Genomic DNA, 16941 nt, shown 5'->3' with positions numbered 1-16941 from the left:
TTTTTTTTTTGAGACGGAGTTTTGCTCTTGTTGCCCAGGCTGGAGTGCAATGGCACGATCTCGGTTCACTGCAACCTCCGCCTCCCAGGTTCAAGCAATTGTCCCGTCTCAGCCTCCTGAGTAGCTGGGACTACAGGCACCCGCCACCACGCCCAGCTAATTTTTGTATTTTTTAGTAGAAACGGGGTTTTGCCACGTTTGCCAGGCTGGTCTTGAACTCTTGACCTCAGGTTATCTGCCTGCCTCGGCCTCCCAAAGTGTTGGGATTACAGGCATAAGCCACCACGCCCAGCCAGGATTTCAATGAAGAAATGCTTTTACTCTAAAGATGAAGTCCCCAGACAGAAGGTGCTCATTGGTGCTGTCAACATTTGGTGATTCGTTCAGTTTAGATATCACCTCCTGGTGGGAGCAGCTTCATGGGTACCTCTCTCCTTACGTCCCTCCCAGTCCCATGTCTCAACCTTTGGAACATGCATGACCCTGTATCATGACCTGCTGTTCTGCATGTCCTCTAGACTAGACTGTCAACTTTGGGGGCAGAGTCCGGGTGCCTGGCCCATAGCAGGTGCTTCAGGAAGCCTCAAGGGCCATCACTCCAGGGACCCCTGGCAATGGAGGGAAGAATAAAAGCAGTCACAGGTGGGTTTCTCCCCTAAGGATGGAAACAGCTCGCAACAGAGTCCGGGTAGAGGCAAGATTGCATTCCACATTCCAGAGGAAGTCTTTGCCTTGAAACTATGTAACAAAAGTAACAGAAACATAATAGACATGCTTTCCTTTTTAAGTTTGCTGGATTCTCCTGGGATACAGTGAAGCTCCAGCGAAAACCTCTCTCCTCAGCTAGTTCAGGCCTGGAAATAGCCACTTGGGGGTTTCCCTAAGCACCCGAAACTCAGTGAGCTCCCAAGTGGCCTCATCTCCTAGTCCTCAACTCAGAGAGACCCAAAGGCTACAATTTTCTTTGACTGTATCGTCAGACCCACTTCCTCTCTCCAACTCAACTGCCACTATCCTAGTCCTAGTCTGAATCACATGTGACAATCATGACTACAATTTTTTTTTTTTTTTTTTTTGAGATGGACTCTTGCTCTGTCGCCAGGCTAGAGTGCAGTGGTGTGATTTTGGCTTACTGCAACCTCCGCCTCCCGGGTTCAAGTGATTCTCCTGCCTCAGCCTCCCGTGTAGCTGGGACTACAGGAGTGCGCCACCATGCCCAGCTAATTTTTGTATTTTTAGTATTGACGGGGTTTCACCATGTTGGCCAGGATGATCTTGATCTCTTGATGAAGATTCGCCCGCCTCCGGCTCCCAAAGTGCTGGGATCACAGGCGTGAGCCACCGCGCCCGGCCCGTTAGGGTGTCTTTGAAGCCACGCTTCGCTCTGGGTTTTCCCCTTTCCTGTTGGTTGCTCCTTGTCCGATCTCTTTTCTGGACCCTTCTCCTTCCACCCAAAGTAAGTGCTGGGTGTTCCCGCAGATGCTATCCTGGGCCCGCTTCTGTCCTCATTCTAAGGGATTACAGTCTCCTCTCACCTGTATCAGGGAGGGTCCATCTGCAGGAAAAAGACATCACTTTTGCAATTTTAAGGAAAAGGATTAAAACAAGGATTGGCCGGGTGCGGCGATGCGCGCCTGTCGTCCCACTTTTCCGGAGGCTGAGGTGGGAGGATCGCTTGAGCTAGGGAGTGGGGGTAGGCGAGACCAGCCTGGGCAATATAGGGAGACCATGTCTCTAAAAAAAAAAAAAAAGAAAGAAAGAAAGAAAAAGGAAAAAAAAAAAGAAAGAAAGAAAATAAGAGAACAACAACAACAAAAAATAAATAAATAAATAAAAACGGACGGGCGAACGCGTAGGGTGCGCGCAGGGTTCCGCGGAGCCTCCCTGTCCCTCTTGTCTCGTCCTAGTCGGTCTAGCTGGGCTCCATCCCCTTTCCCACTCGGAGTGTGAGCGCCTGGAGACACGTACAGCCAACCAGTGAGAAGGAGTGGCCGCGAGTGGCATGCACTTGGTCCAATTACCTGCGGCCCTGCCAGCCGGCCCGCGCTTGGGCCAATAGAGGTGCGAGGCGGGGCTCGGGCGGGGGCAACGGTCACCTGATCCGCGGCTGTCGAGGCAGCTGAAGCAGTGGAGGCTGAGGCTATGATGGCGGCCACGACGACGGCTCGAGTGCGGATGGGGCAGCGGTGCGCCCAGGCGCTCTGGCGGATGCCGTGGCTGCCGGTGTTTTTGTCGTTGGCGGCGGCGGCGGCGGCGGCAGCGGCGGAGCAGCAGGTCCCGCTGGTGCTGTGGTCCAGTGACCGGTGAGCGGGCCGGGGTGGGATGCGCTGTGGCGGCTGAGGCGCCCTCGCCCGACTCCGACTCCGGCGCTGTCGTAGGCGAGGGGTGGTGAGGCCTAGAGGTGGACTGTTCTCTGCTCGGGGGTCGCAGCGAATCTGCCGGCGACAGAGCTCCAGTCCACATGCGTCCCCGTCTGACAGCACCTCTTCTGTCCCCTGCCAGGGACTTGTGGGCTCCTGCGGACACTCATGAAGGCCACATCACCAGCGACTTGCAACTCTCTGCCTACTTAGATCCCGCCCTGGAGCTGGGTCCCCGGAATGTGCTGCTGTTCCTGCAGGACAAGGTGCGCCTGCCCCAGCCCACTCTCCCCCAGTCATCGGGAGGCAGCCAGGAACCCCTACCCCCATGACACTGACGCCCATTGCCCAAGGGAAGCTTCAGTGACCTTGTCCCAACTGTAGGGAGGTGTGGGTCCTCTCATGGGAAGGCCTGTAGTAAACGCTTCAGTGGGCATGGCGATAGCCTCGGAAATAGCACCAACTTGATTGGAGGAAGCGACGGGTCAGAGGCCAGGTACCTACTGATTACCAAGCACTTTGGATATCTGACTTACTCCAATATGGTGGGTGGGGATTATTGTCCCTGTTCGTTTATAGATGAGAAGACTGAGGCTGGAGGTTAAGTGACTTGCCCAAGCTCATACAGCTAATGGGTGGCACAGTTGTAATTCTAGCTGTGATGATCATAATAATGATAACTGGAAAATGATCACCTGTTTAGTGCTTTGTAGGCACTTGCTATACTGATGTCATTATCTCGGTTTCACTGCCAAGGAAAGTAAGGTTTGTCGAGATACAATTTTCACTACAGTTGATAGACACCATTTTGGTTCCAGCCTGAGTCTGTCAATCCTCCCTCCCAATTGGAGCTCATAACCTGCATGCTGTTTTCCCTCCCATCCAGGATCTTTGCCCCCAAAGCAGGCGTGCAGACCATGAGATGATTCTAAGATAGCAAGTGTCTGCTAGGCCCTCCCTTGTTAGTGGCCTGTATGCCTCATTGCCCTTGTAGTCTCCCTTCGTTGCTGTGTGGGCAGATGGTGGCCTGAAGTCTTTTCAGGAGGTGGTAAATAATATACTCAGATAGGAACTGAGTCCTAGTTCCACCATGTAACCAGCCATTGGAGGCATGAAATAATCTTTGTCAATGACAGTTTCTACATCTGTAAAATGAAGACACCACCTACATCAGAGGGCTGTGAGGGGGAAATCTTTTTTTTTTTTTTTTTGAGACAGAGTCTCGCTCTGTTGCCCAGGCTGGAATGCAGTGGTGCAATGTCAGCTCACTGCAACCTCCACCTCCTGGGTTCAAGCAATTCTCTGCCTCAGCCTCCCGAGTAGCTAGGATTACAGGGCACTTGCCACTGCGCGCAGCTAATTTTTGTATTTGTTTTGTATTTTGAGTAGAGACGGGGTTTCATCATGTTGGCCAGGCTGGTCTTGAACTCCTGACCTCATGAACAACCCACCTCGGCCTCCCAAACTGCTGGGATTACAGGCGTGAGTCACTGCGCCCGGCCTGTGAGGGGGAATTCTTATAATCCACATAAAACATCTAGCCAGGATCCCCCAGTCTTACGGCATTCACCCATTCATTCATTTGCCCAATATGGAAAGCCTACTATGTGCCAGGTATTGTGAAGTGTTGGGGCTATGGCAGTGAGCAGAAGAACACAATCCCCCACCCTCAGGAAGCTGACATTCTCAGGAGGGTGACCAGTAAATACTAAGTTGCTATATTATATGATGTCAGTGTTATAGTCTTTAGGGAAGGAAGCAGGCTAAGGGGACAGAGTGACTGGGATGCTGTTTTAGATAAGGGTGGTCAGACCGGGCCTCACTGAGGAGGTGAGGAGGTGATATCTGAGCAGAGATCTTAATGGAGGGAGGGAGCCGTTGGGGGAAGGACATTCCTGGAACAGCAAATGCAAGGGCCCTGGGTGAGGTGTGCTCTTGGCAAGCTCAAGGAAGAGCTGGTGTGACTGGAGCACAGTGAGTGAGAGAAAGGGGTAGGAGATGTAGGAGATGGTTTTCAAGTGGCCAGGCAATGAAGTAGGACCTTGTAGGCCATGAGGGGGAAGGTCAGTTGCAGTTCTAAATGTGTAAGAGAGCCTTGGGTAATGTGGAGCAGGGAGTGGTGTGATTTCTCAATTAAAGAAAGCCCGCAGAACCCACCAGCAACTCCTGGGCTTTCCGACTGGGAGCCCAGGCAGCCAAACAGCAGCAAGGTCCTGCCCACAAGGGAGGGGAGACTGGGCGAGTGTATATACCAAACAGGTTAGGGAAGCTGATTAAAATCTCCTCAGGGCCTAACTGGAAAGGCCAGAGGAAGCTGGAGATTGGAGTGGGGGGTGGGAGCGAAAGGACAAAGGACATCTGTAAGTTGTATAGGAAAAGGGACGGGGTCAGGGCCACTGTGGTCCTAAGAGCTCAAAAGACTTCAGTGCTTCCTCCACATGTTCTGAGATCTCACCTCTCTCCCCTTCCACCAAAAGCAAGTGGGGTGAGGGTCCTGTCCAGACTGGACATAGCCGACTCCCATTTTCTCTGGCTGGGAGGCCTGCTGCAAATGCTCTTGGCTGCCCCACCCCCTCCCCGCAGCTTCCCTGTTCCCTCCCCAGTTCCTCTTGTCTGTAGGGCGGGTAAGGCAGCTGACTCCTACTCCTGAGGTTACCAGAAGTCAGCTGCCTGCAGATCTCCCCACCCCCATGACTGCCTTCCATGTCTTCTCACCCTGCCTTGACAGTGCTGGAGGGAAGAGGCGAGTCTCCCACCCACCACTACCAGCACACAGTTGCGCTCCACTATACCGAACCTGACTCTCAGTGAGACTTTGCTGGCCCTGAGAATGCACGGGGAAGGTGGCTGTCCCCTGCCTTGGACCCCCATTCCTTGTCAAACCTCCTCAGATGTCTCCCCTGTTTCCCTATTAGCTGAGCGTTGAGGATTTCACAGCATATGGCGGTGTGTTTGGAAACAAGCAGGACAGCGCCTTTTCTAATCTAGAGGTAAGAGTCCTCTCCCAGCCAGGGGCCATGGAGGACATTCTGTGCTTCTCCCAGCATAGGAACTGTACTCTTACCTCATATCAGGTTACTTGGTACTTGGGTCTGAGTTTCCTCTGAGCCGCCTCCCCCCGCCCCCCCCCCGCAAACAACAACAAAACCACCTCATACTCTTAGCAGAGACACTGGCTTTGGGGTAGAAAGGCCTGGGGCCTGAATGTCAGGGGCTGAGGTGTGGGCCACTTTCTTGGTGAGCCTTTGTGGGTATGGCTTGCCAGAGGAGACCTGCCAGAGAGGTTTGGGGGGCTGGCCCAGGCCCACTGGCCCCTGGCTAACTCACCTTTTGCCTCTCCCCTGTCACCAGAATGCCCTGGACCTGGCCCCCTCCTCCCTGGTGCTTCCTGCCGTTGACTGGTATGCAGTCAGCACTCTGACCACTTACCTGCAGGAGAAGCTCAGGGCTAGCCCCTTGCATGTGGACCTGGCCACCCTGCGGGAGCTGAAGCTCAACGCCAGCCTCCCCGCCCTGCTGCTCATTCGCCTGCCCTACACGGCCAGGTACTGCCCACATGGCCCAACCACCAGCCTCGGGGTCCAGAGAGCAGCAAGGCCCTGGGCTATGGCATGTGGTGGCACCATTCAGCCAAAGATGCCAGTACTCCCCACCCCCTCACAGCCCTTCTAGAAGGTGCCGTGTGTGGCCAGAAGAGGTGGGGAGGGCCTCTTCTGTGATTCAGGAGTTGGTGCCTAGCTCCAAGAGATGAGGCAGATGTGAGCCCTGTGGGTGGGGAGCCTTCTCACCTAGCCAGGCCCTTGTCACAGAGCAGGTGGCTAGGACTTGAGTGTGACTGAGAAGCCTCGGGGTGAGATGGGCTTCCAGGAGTGGGCACTCAGGTAAGAGTGTGCAGGCTTGGTGTGTGGGGTTAGTGGGGAGGAGAAGCTGGGGCGGGGGAAGGGTAGTAGGCAGCGCAGGTCCAGGCTGCCTGAGGACTCTGGCGCTCTGTTTGTCTTCCATAGCTCTGGTCTGATGGCACCCAGGGAAGTCCTCACAGGCAACGGTGAGTAGAATCAGGGAGGATGCACGTCCTCACCTAGCCCTTGGGCAGGGACCACAGAGACAGTTGGCCTGCAGTTCCTCAGCCTCCTCACTCCCAGGATGGCCCGCCTGCTTCTCGGGGCAGCTGACAGTGGAGCAGGGAAATGCTGGCTCCCAGGACCAGCCAGGGACCACCTAGCAGAGGACCCTGTCCAGCCAGACCCCACTTGGCCGGGGGGGGCCCTCTGTGCTGGAGGCTATGGAGCCAGTTTCTGTGCATGCAGTGTGAATCCTTGAGTTACGGGTTTAAGAAGACTGCGGACATTTGGAAAAACAATTCTGGGGACTTACCTATTTGCAATAAAGAACAGTCACTCCCCATGAAAAGGCAGTCGCAAACCTTTCATGGGTGGATGTGGAGTTTTCCGTATTGATATGTATTTTCTCGTGTCACATAGGTAGGGCTTGGCATTAGGAAGTCGATGACCGAAGCCACAGTTGTCCCTGGGGGAGGCTGGGAATGGGGGTGGGATGAGAAATAGCTGCCCCTAAGGATCCTCAGTGGAAAGTAAAAATACCACTTTCAGATGGTCTAGAAGGTTTCTAAAGCAGACGGTGGGGAGTGTTTCTTTACACAGAGTGCCTGGTGACCTGAGTCTCTGCTCTCCTTGTTGACCCTCAGATGAGGTCATCGGGCAGGTCCTGAGCACACTCAAGTCTGAAGATGTCCCATACACAGCGGCCCTCACAGCGGTCCGCCCTTCCAGGGTATGTGCCCTTCCAGCAGGGGGGGCTCTGGGGCATGCAGGGAGAGGCAGTGTGGTGAGTCTGTCTGGAGGTGGGGGGTGTATGCCACAGGCAGGCTGCCCAGGAGGCCCAGCATAGGGGAAGCATCAGGCACAGAACCCCTGTGGTGTGACTATTTGGAGTGGCTTGTCCCTGGGCTGACTCTGGGGGAGGACTAGGATGAGCACTCAAGTGCTGCCTCCCCATTCCAAGGGCAGCTTTCCATCTCGTCCTTTGAGGCTTGTGGGTGGCAGAATTGGACACTAAGTCTAAATGACCCTAAGTTGGAGGGACTAGGAACGTCATCAGGGTTTAGGGGCCATCAGGAAAAGCTTTCTGGAGGAAAGGCCTCCTCTGGCTGGTGGGACTTTGAGATAGTGGACAGGGTGTCCTGTCGGGAGAGGAGGGAGGGCATGACAGCTGGGTTGGAGTATGACAGTCTCCCAGGGCTGCTGAAAGAAGGCTGGTTGGGTGTTTCTGCAGGTGGCCCGTGATGTAGCGGTGGTGGCTGAAGGGCTAGGTCGCCAGCTGCTACAAAAACAGCCAATATCACCTGTGATCCATCCTCCTGTGAGTTACAATGACACCGCTCCCCGGATCCTGTTCTGGGCCCAAAACTTCTCTGTGGCGTACAAGGACCAGTGGGAGGACCTGACTCCCCTCACCTTTGGGGTGCAGGAGCTCAACCTGACTGGCTCCTTCTGGAATGACTCCTTTGCCAGGCAAGGGCACTAGGCTGGGGAGGACTGTGCCACCACAGGTGACCTTCCCACCACTGTGAGTCGCAGGTGGGGCAGGGAGCCAGCGTCAGGTCTGTGTGTTGGGGTGGGGATGGCCATGGTCTGGTTGGGGTCTGGGCAGTGTGAGGATGTAGGAGGTGTCACGGCGGGGGGTGCTGTTGGAGGGGAGTTGTTCAGACTTCTGCCTCCCCATGCTTGTGTCTTTGGTTGGGACCTTGGTTGTTAACACCTCCCCCTTGAGCAAAACCTCTGGGACTTTGTGTGGGCAAATGCCAGGCCAGCTACCTGAGGCATTTATGGGGCAACCATGCCCTTCTGTTGCTCTCACCCCCAAAGCCCAGCCCAGGTACCTTAGTGACCCTAAGAGGGAGTAAAAGGAGAGGTAGTGAGCTCAGGGGAACCAGAGGAAGGACCCCCATGCTGGTGGCAAGGGGGACCTGGGTCCTGGCTTCCAGCCCTGTTATGGGCTTGCAATGTGACTGGATCCTCAGTTTTCCTATCTGTCAAGTGGGGTCACTGCTTCTTCAGGTGGCTGCAAGGACCCAAGGCAGCTTAGGTAAGAGCAGAGCTGAGGAACTTGTTCCTCTAAGATGCCAAAGGCCCTCCCAGAGCCTCACAGTACACCTCTTTCTCTGCCTCTGCAGGCTCTCACTGACCTATGAACGACTCTTTGGTACCACAGTGACATTCAAGTGAGTCCTGGGGTGGTTGAGGTGTGGGTAGGCTGGTGTGGCCCCAGCCTCCCCAGCTCACCTAACATCCCTGCCACCTTCCCCAGGTTCATTCTGGCCAACCGCCTCTACCCAGTGTCCGCCCGGCACTGGTTTACCATGGAGCGCCTCGAAATCCACAGCAATGGCTCTGTTGCCTACTTCAATGCTTCCCAGGTCACAGGGCCCAGCATCTACTCCTTCCACTGCGAGTATGTCAGCAGCCTGAGCAAGAAGGGCAGTCTCCTCGTGGCCCGCACGCAGCCCTCCCCCTGGCAGATGATGCTTCAGGACTTCCAGGTATGGCACAGGGGTGGCCCAGCTTCAGGTGGGGGAGCCCAGGCTGGTGGTTGAGAGACGAAGAGAGGCTTGGGCTTGGGCATGTAGTTGAGAGTCCTGTCCCTGCGCTGCCCTTGTCCTAGTCCTTGCTGGGCCTCCCAACGGTCCTTTCTGACCCGTGTCTGTGTGTCTGCCAGATCCAGGCTTTCAACGTGATGGGGGAGCAGTTCTCCTATGCCAGCGACTGTGCCAGCTTCTTCTCCCCCGGCATCTGGATGGGGCTGCTGACCTCCCTGTTCATGCTCTTCATCTTCACCTACGGCCTGCACATGATCCTCAGCCTCAAGACCATGGATCGCTTTGATGACCACAAGGGCCCCACCATTTCTTTGACCCAGATTGTCTGACCCTATGCCAGTGGGGGGTTGAGGGTGGGATAGTGTCCGTGTTGTTGCTTTCCCACCCTGCAGCACACTGGACTGAAGAGCTTCCTTCTTCCTACCGCAGCATGAACCCCAAGCTCCCCTCAGCCCATCTTGCTCCCTCTTCAGCCCACTGAGGAGCTTTCCTGGGCAGCCCCCATCTCTCCCAACAAGGTGTACATATTCTGCGTAGATGCTAGACCAACCAGCTTCCCAGGTTTAGTCGCTGTGAGGCGTAAGGGACATGAATTCTAGGGTCCCCTTTCTCCTTATTTATTCTTGTGTCTACATCATCCCTGGCTGTGGATAGTGTTTTTGTGTAGCAAATGCTCCCTCTTTAAGGTTATAGGGCTCCCTGAGTTTGGGGTGTGGAAGTTCTACTTAACTGTCCTGCTTGGCTGTCGTTATCGTTTTCTGGTGATGTTGTGCTAACAATAAGCAGTACACTGGGGTTTATTTCTGTGGCCTGAGAAGGAAGGCACTTCCACAGGTGGGCTGGGTGCGATCGTCGGCTGTCTGGCATGTTCCCACCGGAAGTGCCTGGCAGGAGCAGGGGGTGCTCGGTTGTTTCCTTCCTAATAAAGTAAACGCGGATCGCCATGCGTTGGGCCTCTTGTCGCTCATTTCTGCGCTGAGCTTTTGGCGCGTGCTCGCCGGAGGTATGCGGGAGGATGGAGCCTGGCGAGGGGGAGGCTAGGAGGCATCCGCGGAGACCGGGAGGGGCTTTAGTAAGCTGGGCCCTAACTGCTTAGGGCAGGGAAGGGTGGTCGAGCCGAGTCTCGGTGCGCTTCGGCGTCTCAGGAGGCCGTAGTGACAATGGCAGCCTTCGCGTCGTGAGGGAGCCGCCCCCGGCTGCCGCAGCTGCGCGCGTCCGGTCGCGGGGCCGCGCCGAGATTCCCGGGGGGCGGGGCGGGCGCGCGCGGGGCGGGGCGGGGCGGGTTGGGCGGGGCGCGCGCGGGGCTCCCGCGCATGGATCCTTCCCGGGCCGCAGCACCGGCCGCCGGCCGCCCCGCCCGCCCCGCCCCGAGCCTCTCTGGACTCTCGGCGAGCAACGTCGCCCGCGGAGCCGCGCTGGTGCTGTGGCCCGGGCCCTGGCAGCCCTCCCGGGAGGCGAGCCGGGAAGGCGGTGTCCCCTGCCGGGGGCGGCGGGGCGCGGGAAGAGGCGGGACTCTTTGACGCGGCGGAGGGGTCGGACGGCGGCCGACGCGCCGCCATCTTTGGTCCAGTGCGGTGGCGGCAGTGGCGGTGGCTACTGCTGCGGTGAAGGAGGAGGAGGAGCCGACCGGGCGCTGCCACCGAGGCCTGACCATGGACGAGGAATACGATGTAATCGTGCTGGGGACCGGCCTCACCGTAAGTGCGGCCCCGGGCGCCCTTGGCCCTGCGTCGTGCCCTCGCCATTCCCCCGCGATGATGCGGCCGCCGGCCCATCCTCCGGTCACTGCCATCTTCTGCGCTCGGCTCCCCGAAAAGCCGGCGCCGTGCCCACCCCGCTGCTTCCCCCACGATGTCGCCTCTGTTCGTTGCCATGACCCCATCTCCCCGAAGGGGCCCCCTTCCTGGCCGCCCCCTGGGCTACCCGTGTCCGACCCCCGGCGCTCTCCCATCTTCCCTACCCCTGCCCTCTGGACCGGAAAACGCACCCCCACTCGGCCCGGTGCCCCCGACCCCGCCCACCCATCGCCCCCACCCCGCCCACCCATCGCCGCCACCCATCACCGCCACCCATCACGGCATCCACCCATCGCCCGCACCCATCGCCCGCCTAGCGTTGCCTCCCAGCGTCCCTTCCCATCTTGCGCTAATTCCTGTGAGGATGAAGTACAAGGACCTGGGGTCAGGGGGCCTCGCCAGGGTGGGCCCTCAGCCCGCCTCCTCGTCGTCTTCTCGGGCCAGGGGATCCAGGAATGTTCCAGAAGGAGCAGCAGTGGGGGCAGTAAGCACATTCCCACAACCCCATCTCGGTTGCCCATGGAGACCTCAGGCTGAGTAGCATCTGCAGCCTTTGTCCTTGGGCTAGTGACAGTGACTGGTGAGGGTGTATCTTCCCCCTTTCCCCGAAAACCCCGTTGGCCCACTCCCCTCAGAGACTCTTCTCCCTCGTCCAGACCCAGATGCCCCTCCTCAGCGGCAGGGGCACCTGCTCTTTGAAGAAAGAGCAGTCCAGGGTGGGGCCTACAATTTCAAGGACTGTGCTAAGCCTTTCTTTGCTTCCCTTTGGAGTGTCCTTCGCAGTCCAGCTGGGTCCCCTCTGTGCCTCATTGTGTTTTATCCGCCTTTTTGTGCGGCTCTGCGTAGGTAGATGCCTCTCGGCGTGTTGGTACTGGAAGGCCATCCTGTGTCTACTGGATGCCCTGCCTCCCTCAAAGCCTCCGTTATTTCACTGTCCGCCTTGTGAGGGGGACGAGTCTCCTTTACCCAGCAAGGTTGCAATGGAGAGTGTGGTTGGATGAAGCCATCACCCCAATTTTAGGCGAGGCAACTAGCCGGTGGGGGTGGTGGGTGGAAAGAGCTGTCCACTGAGGCAGATTTGGGTGGGGAACAAATCAGGGCTGCTGGTAGGAGCAGAGGCAGGTGGGAGTGCAGCGGATTGTGTGGCCCTCCCCCAGGAATGCATCCTGTCGGGCATCATGTCTGTGAACGGGAAGAAGGTGCTGCACATGGACCGGAACCCCTACTACGGGGGCGAGAGCTCCTCCATCACACCCCTGGAGGAGGTGAGGCTGCCTGGGCCTAGGCCCATCCCTGTTAACCTCCCACATAGCGGCACAGGGTGGAAGTAGCTCTCCAGGTGCCTGGAGCAGAAGGAGGTGGTCCCTGAAGTGTCTCTCTTTCCCTTCTGCTTACAGCTGTATAAGCGTTTTCAGTTGCTGGAGGGGCCCCCTGAGTCGATGGGCCGAGGCCGAGACTGGAACGTTGACCTGATTCCCAAATTCCTCATGGCTAATGGTGAGGGACAGGAAGGAGGTATTGCAGGTCGGGGGTGATAGGGAAGACCTGAGGACAGTCAGGCTCCAGAGGAGGCGCAGCCAGACCAGCTAGAACCTCTGGAGAGAGCGTGCTGATGTTGCCCTTGTGCACCCCCACAGGGCAGCTGGTAAAGATGCTACTGTATACAGAGGTGACTCGCTACCTGGACTTCAAGGTGGTGGAGGGCAGCTTTGTCTACAAGGGGGGCAAGATCTACAAAGTGCCGTCCACTGAGACTGAGGCCTTGGCTTCCAGTGAGTGTGGGCCCCCTGAGCCAGAGAAATCATGGGGTGGCAGGGAAGCCAACTGTCTTTGGGATGGGTGGCTGTCCAGAGTAAGACACCCCCTTGTCCAAAGTCACATTCCCCCATGAAGGACCAGAGGCCCTTCGCTCTGTATTCTCTCTGCCCCATGTCATGCCGCATGGCTGGCTGCCAGGAGGGAGGTCCGCATGCAGCAGGGATGTGACGTGGAGGGGAACGGGACTCCTTTTGAAAGACTTGAGCCTGGCCAGGCGCGGTGGCTCATGCCTGTAATCCCAGCACTTTGGGAGGCCTAGGCGGGTAGATCACGAGGTCAGGAGTTCAAGACCAGCCTGGCCAACATGGTGAAACCCCGTCTCATTTCAAAATACAAAAAATTAGCTGGGTGTGGTGGCACACACCTGTAATCCCAGCTACTCGGGAGGCTGAGGCAAGAGAATGGTTTGAACCCGGGAGGTGGAGGTTGTGGTGAGCCAAGATCACACCGCTGCACTCCAGCCTGGGCGATAGAGCAAGACTCCATCTCAAAAAACAACAACAACAAAGAAAACTTGAGCCTTTGGCAGGGGCTCCACTGGATCCTCAAGACATCCCCAAGTGTCCAAGCCAGGAAGGCCCTTAGAGCCCATCCAGGCCAATCCCCTCTTCGTCCTGGTGGGGAAACTGAGGCTAAAAAGGGTGGAGAGGTTAACCTAAGATCACAGGACAGCTAGGCTGGGAGTGGGGGTGCCTGCCCTGCTGGGATGGAGAGTTTTGTGCTGCATTGGTGTAGAACCTCCTCCCGTGGCCTTCCTTAGATCTGATGGGCATGTTTGAGAAACGGCGTTTCCGCAAGTTCCTGGTGTTTGTGGCAAACTTCGATGAGAATGACCCCAAGACCTTTGAGGGCGTTGACCCCCAGACTACCAGCATGCGTGATGTCTACCGGAAGTTTGATCTGGGCCAGGATGTCATCGATTTCACTGGTCACGCCCTGGCACTCTACCGCACTGATGAGTGAGGGGAAGCTGGTGTGGCGGCAGCCCCCTCGCCCGGCCCACCTTCTGCCCTCCCCACACCTGCCTGTTGTCCCCCTGCCCCGCATGTTTCTTGTACTCAGCCATAGGCTCACCTATCACCCTTTCCGTTTCCCCCTTGCATTTGATCCTCATCTTCCCCAGGCCATTCAGGGTGGTGGGAAGACTGGCCTGGTACCTGGTACCTGGGTGGGGGTAAGTCAGGGGTGCTGCTACTGGAGCATCTTCCCTAACCCCTGTCCCCCAGCTACCTGGACCAGCCCTGTCTTGAGACCATCAACCGCATCAAGTTGTACAGTGAGTCCCTGGCCCGGTATGGCAAGAGCCCATATTTATACCCGCTCTACGGCCTGGGCGAGCTGCCCCAGGGTTTTGCAAGGTGAGGACGTGGGTTTTTTCAGTTGGCATGGCTGAATAGGACTAGGGCCAGGAGTGGAGATGGCCCCCTTGAGCATTTCCCTAGTAGCATTTCCTCCTTTCCAATTCGTGATCTTCATTTACTTCACTCCATCCTTGGGTGATGAGGGCACAACCCCAGTGCACTGAAGTACAGAAGTCTCCACACTTGAAGAACCAAGTTTCCACAAATGTGACTTGCTCAGTTCCCGGCAGCACCAGGACTGGGCCCAGGGCCCCAGAACCTTGAGTCAGGGCTTCGCTGGGAGGTGACCTATCTTGAGAGAGTCCATCCTGGTCCCTCAGGCTGTCTTGGTGCGGAGCACTGCTCCCTCATGCCCCCTTCTGCTGGTCCTTGGCAGTGTATTCTGGGCAGAAGAAGCTCCAGAGAGGAAAGAGCCCGCTGAGATGAGGCCAGAGTTCACGGCAGTGACAGAACTGGGATGAATCCCGGCGTCTCTGCCTGCTGCCTGCCTGGGGCAGCCTTTTTTGCACCTTGGTGGAGGAAGGGTGACAGTGGAATTGGTCCCCGTTTCTCCTGGGAGGGGCCTTCACCAGGGCTGTTCTCACCACAGATTGAGTGCCATCTATGGGGGGACGTATATGCTGAACAAACCTGTGGATGACATCATCATGGAGAACGGCAAGGTGGTGGGCGTGAAGTCTGAGGGAGAGGTGAGCCTTTCTGGTGCAGTGCAGTCACCATGGTTGAGGCAGGGCTTGGTCACCTTCTCACTGTGCTGCCGGGTCTCCTGCTGCACAGCCCCGAGGGTCTTGGAGCTGGGAACTGGGGGTCCAGAAGTCTTCAGAGCCATGACTGCGGGTGAGAGGGCTATTTCAGAGGCCACACGCCATGTCTGTAGTGCAGAAAGTGTTCTTGATCACGGGGCGTCTGGGAGGTGGGGGCGGGCACCCAGCCTATGCGTCAGGGCCCACCTCTGTGAGCTGCAGGGCAGGGCCATGCATTCAGGAGGGGCAGGAGTGATGGCTCCGAGGAGCGCCTTGTCTGCCAGAGCTGCCTGCCTTTGCTGTGAGCACAGCCCCAAGACTACCTAAGGGAGTGATCTGACGGGCGAGGACTTCTGGTGCTTTCTCAGGTGGCCCGCTGCAAGCAGCTGATCTGTGACCCCAGCTACATCCCGGACCGTGTGCGGAAGGCTGGCCAGGTTATCCGCATCATCTGTATCCTTAGCCACCCCATCAAGAACACCAACGACGCCAACTCCTGCCAAATAATCATCCCCCAGAACCAGGTCAACAGGAAGTCAGGTAGGCTGGGTGCTGGTGCAACTTCCTCTAGGGTGTTCTCTTTGGGGTTACCCTTTCTCTCCCCATCAGTGTCGGAGCTCCCTCCTTACCTCTCTGGAAAAAATTTGACCCACATTGTAGTCACCACAACTTGGACCCCTAGGTTTGGGTGGCCTGGACTCTTCCCCTCCAGGAGGGTGGCGGCTTGGATGCTACCTGCTCTGCAGGGCTGGGGAGGGGGCAGGTGGGCCAGACTTGTGTCCAGCCACTGGAAACCATCTCTGCGTATGGCCAGCGCCTCTGGCCCGAGTTGACGGAGCTCTTCCTGTGGCCAGACATCTACGTGTGCATGATCTCCTATGCACACAACGTGGCGGCCCAGGGCAAGTACATCGCCATCGCCAGCACTACTGTGGAGACCACAGACCCTGAAAAGGAGGTGGAGCCGGCTCTGGAGCTGTTGGAGCCCATTGACCAGAAGTGAGGGGCTGGGCTGAGCCCGAGGGAGAGGGAGGGAGCCCAGGAAGGGCATGGCCCGTTGTGAGGCCTGTCCGGACCCTCCCCTCTGTCTGCCCCTCAGGTTTGTGGCTATCAGTGACTTGTATGAGCCCATTGATGATGGTTGTGAGAGCCAGGTAAGCAGCTTGTCCCAGCCCTGGCTCCTGGCTGCCCCCCCAGGGCACCTGCCTGACTCACCCTGGGCGCTGGGCTTTGGCTATTTCCAGGTATTCTGTTCCTGCTCCTACGATGCCACCACACACTTTGAGACAACCTGCAACGACATCAAAGACATCTACAAACGCATGGCTGGCATGGCCTTTGACTTTGAGAACATGAAGCGTAAACAGAACGATGTCTTTGGAGAAGCTGAGCAGTGATTGTGGCCGCCCCCAGCCCCTGCTGCCCCAGGCTGTGTCTGCTCTCCTAGAGGGCTCCAGCATCCTCTGCTTCCCCCACCACGTTCCCATCACCCACCTCATTGATCCACTGACCAAATCCTTAACCCTAGCAATGGTTTGGGAGATGGGGGGTTGGATAGCATCCTCTTTCTTGGCCCTTCCTTATCCTAGGAAAAGAGGGTTCCTCTCCTTGTGTGTGTCTCTTCCCCCCACCCCTAATTCTTCTGCTCTGTTCGGGAAGACGGGGAGGAAAAGGTGACTTCTGCCCCCACCGCTCTTACCCCCACTGTAGTGGCCTTTGGAGATGCCCCCACCTCCCCCCACCAACTCTTGCGTGTTGGAGAGAAGGGGCCCTCCCAGCACAAAGTTGCATTCCTCCCCCCTAATTTATTCTAATTTATTAACTTCGACCCACCCTTTCTGAGCCTGCAGCCTTTCCGTGTGGCCTGGGGGCTGTAGATTGAGCTGCCCCAGCCCCTCCCAGCCCTTGCCCAGCCTGGGGCAGTGGGGAAGGCTTGGGCGTGGCCCCTTTGGAGGTTGATTTGCTGTTTTGTTTCTTGTCTTTGTGTTTGTGTTCTGTGGTACTTGCTGAGAGAAAAAGAAATGTGAGCAAAGCAGAAGGAGGTGGGAAAATGGACCCAAACCCCAGTGTGCCCTGCCCGTACCTTTCCTTTAGTGGTGGGAAACCCTTATCTTGCAAAGTGAATGTGTCCCCTTCCCCACCCTCTAGTGTATTTCACAGAAAACAAAACCTCCCAATAAAACGGTTGAAACCTGAACCTCTGGATCTTTACGGTGATCTCCCAAAAGCTGGGTACCTGGCAGGCTT

General features: G+C 57.1%; 2 protein-coding genes across 2 annotated transcripts; both read left to right on the top strand.

Moving 5' to 3' along the window:
* Positions 1-2082: 2082 nt before the first annotated feature.
* On the top strand, positions 2083-9920 carry ATP6AP1 (ATPase H+ transporting accessory protein 1). The gene is made up of 10 exons (XM_033220071.1): positions 2083-2303; positions 2503-2626; positions 5276-5350; positions 5712-5905; positions 6365-6405; positions 7066-7151; positions 7653-7891; positions 8554-8601; positions 8688-8919; positions 9096-9920. The coding sequence occupies exons 1-10, from the start codon at positions 2143-2145 to the stop codon at positions 9303-9305; spliced, it is 1410 nt and encodes a 469-aa protein (XP_033075962.1). The 5' UTR covers positions 2083-2142; the 3' UTR covers positions 9306-9920.
* A 378-nt stretch (positions 9921-10298) lies between these two features.
* GDI1 (GDP dissociation inhibitor 1) lies at positions 10299-16891 on the top strand. Its single transcript, XM_033220086.1, has 11 exons — positions 10299-10673; positions 11930-12037; positions 12170-12269; positions 12410-12544; positions 13351-13549; positions 13817-13948; positions 14541-14640; positions 15063-15234; positions 15549-15693; positions 15794-15848; positions 15939-16891. The coding sequence occupies exons 1-11, from the start codon at positions 10629-10631 to the stop codon at positions 16089-16091; spliced, it is 1344 nt and encodes a 447-aa protein (XP_033075977.1). The 5' UTR covers positions 10299-10628; the 3' UTR covers positions 16092-16891.
* Positions 16892-16941: the final 50 nt, after the last annotated feature.

This window comes from Trachypithecus francoisi, unplaced genomic scaffold, assembly GCF_009764315.1.
Source record: "Trachypithecus francoisi isolate TF-2019V2 unplaced genomic scaffold, Tfra_2.0 Contig00808, whole genome shotgun sequence".
In the NCBI taxonomy this organism is placed as follows: domain Eukaryota; kingdom Metazoa; phylum Chordata; class Mammalia; order Primates; family Cercopithecidae; genus Trachypithecus; species Trachypithecus francoisi.
Note: the sequence above shows the minus strand (reverse complement) of the source record. Positions and strands in the feature narration are given on the sequence as shown.

Excerpts from the sequence above, each read along its gene's own strand:
- ATP6AP1 (XM_033220071.1), top strand. The coding sequence starts at position 2,143 with ATGATGGCGGCCACGACGACGGCTCGAGTGCGGATGGGGCAGCGGTGC. Across the intron at positions 5,906-6,364 it reads CGCCTGCCCTACACGGCCAG|CTCTGGTCTGATGGCACCCA; the intron begins GTACTGCCCACA and ends TGTCTTCCATAG. Across the intron at positions 6,406-7,065 it reads GGAAGTCCTCACAGGCAACG|ATGAGGTCATCGGGCAGGTC; the intron begins GTGAGTAGAATC and ends GTTGACCCTCAG.
- GDI1 (XM_033220086.1), top strand. The coding sequence starts at position 10,629 with ATGGACGAGGAATACGATGTAATCGTGCTGGGGACCGGCCTCACC. Across the intron at positions 12,545-13,350 it reads GACTGAGGCCTTGGCTTCCA|ATCTGATGGGCATGTTTGAG; the intron begins GTGAGTGTGGGC and ends GGCCTTCCTTAG. Across the intron at positions 13,550-13,816 it reads GCACTCTACCGCACTGATGA|CTACCTGGACCAGCCCTGTC; the intron begins GTGAGGGGAAGC and ends CCTGTCCCCCAG.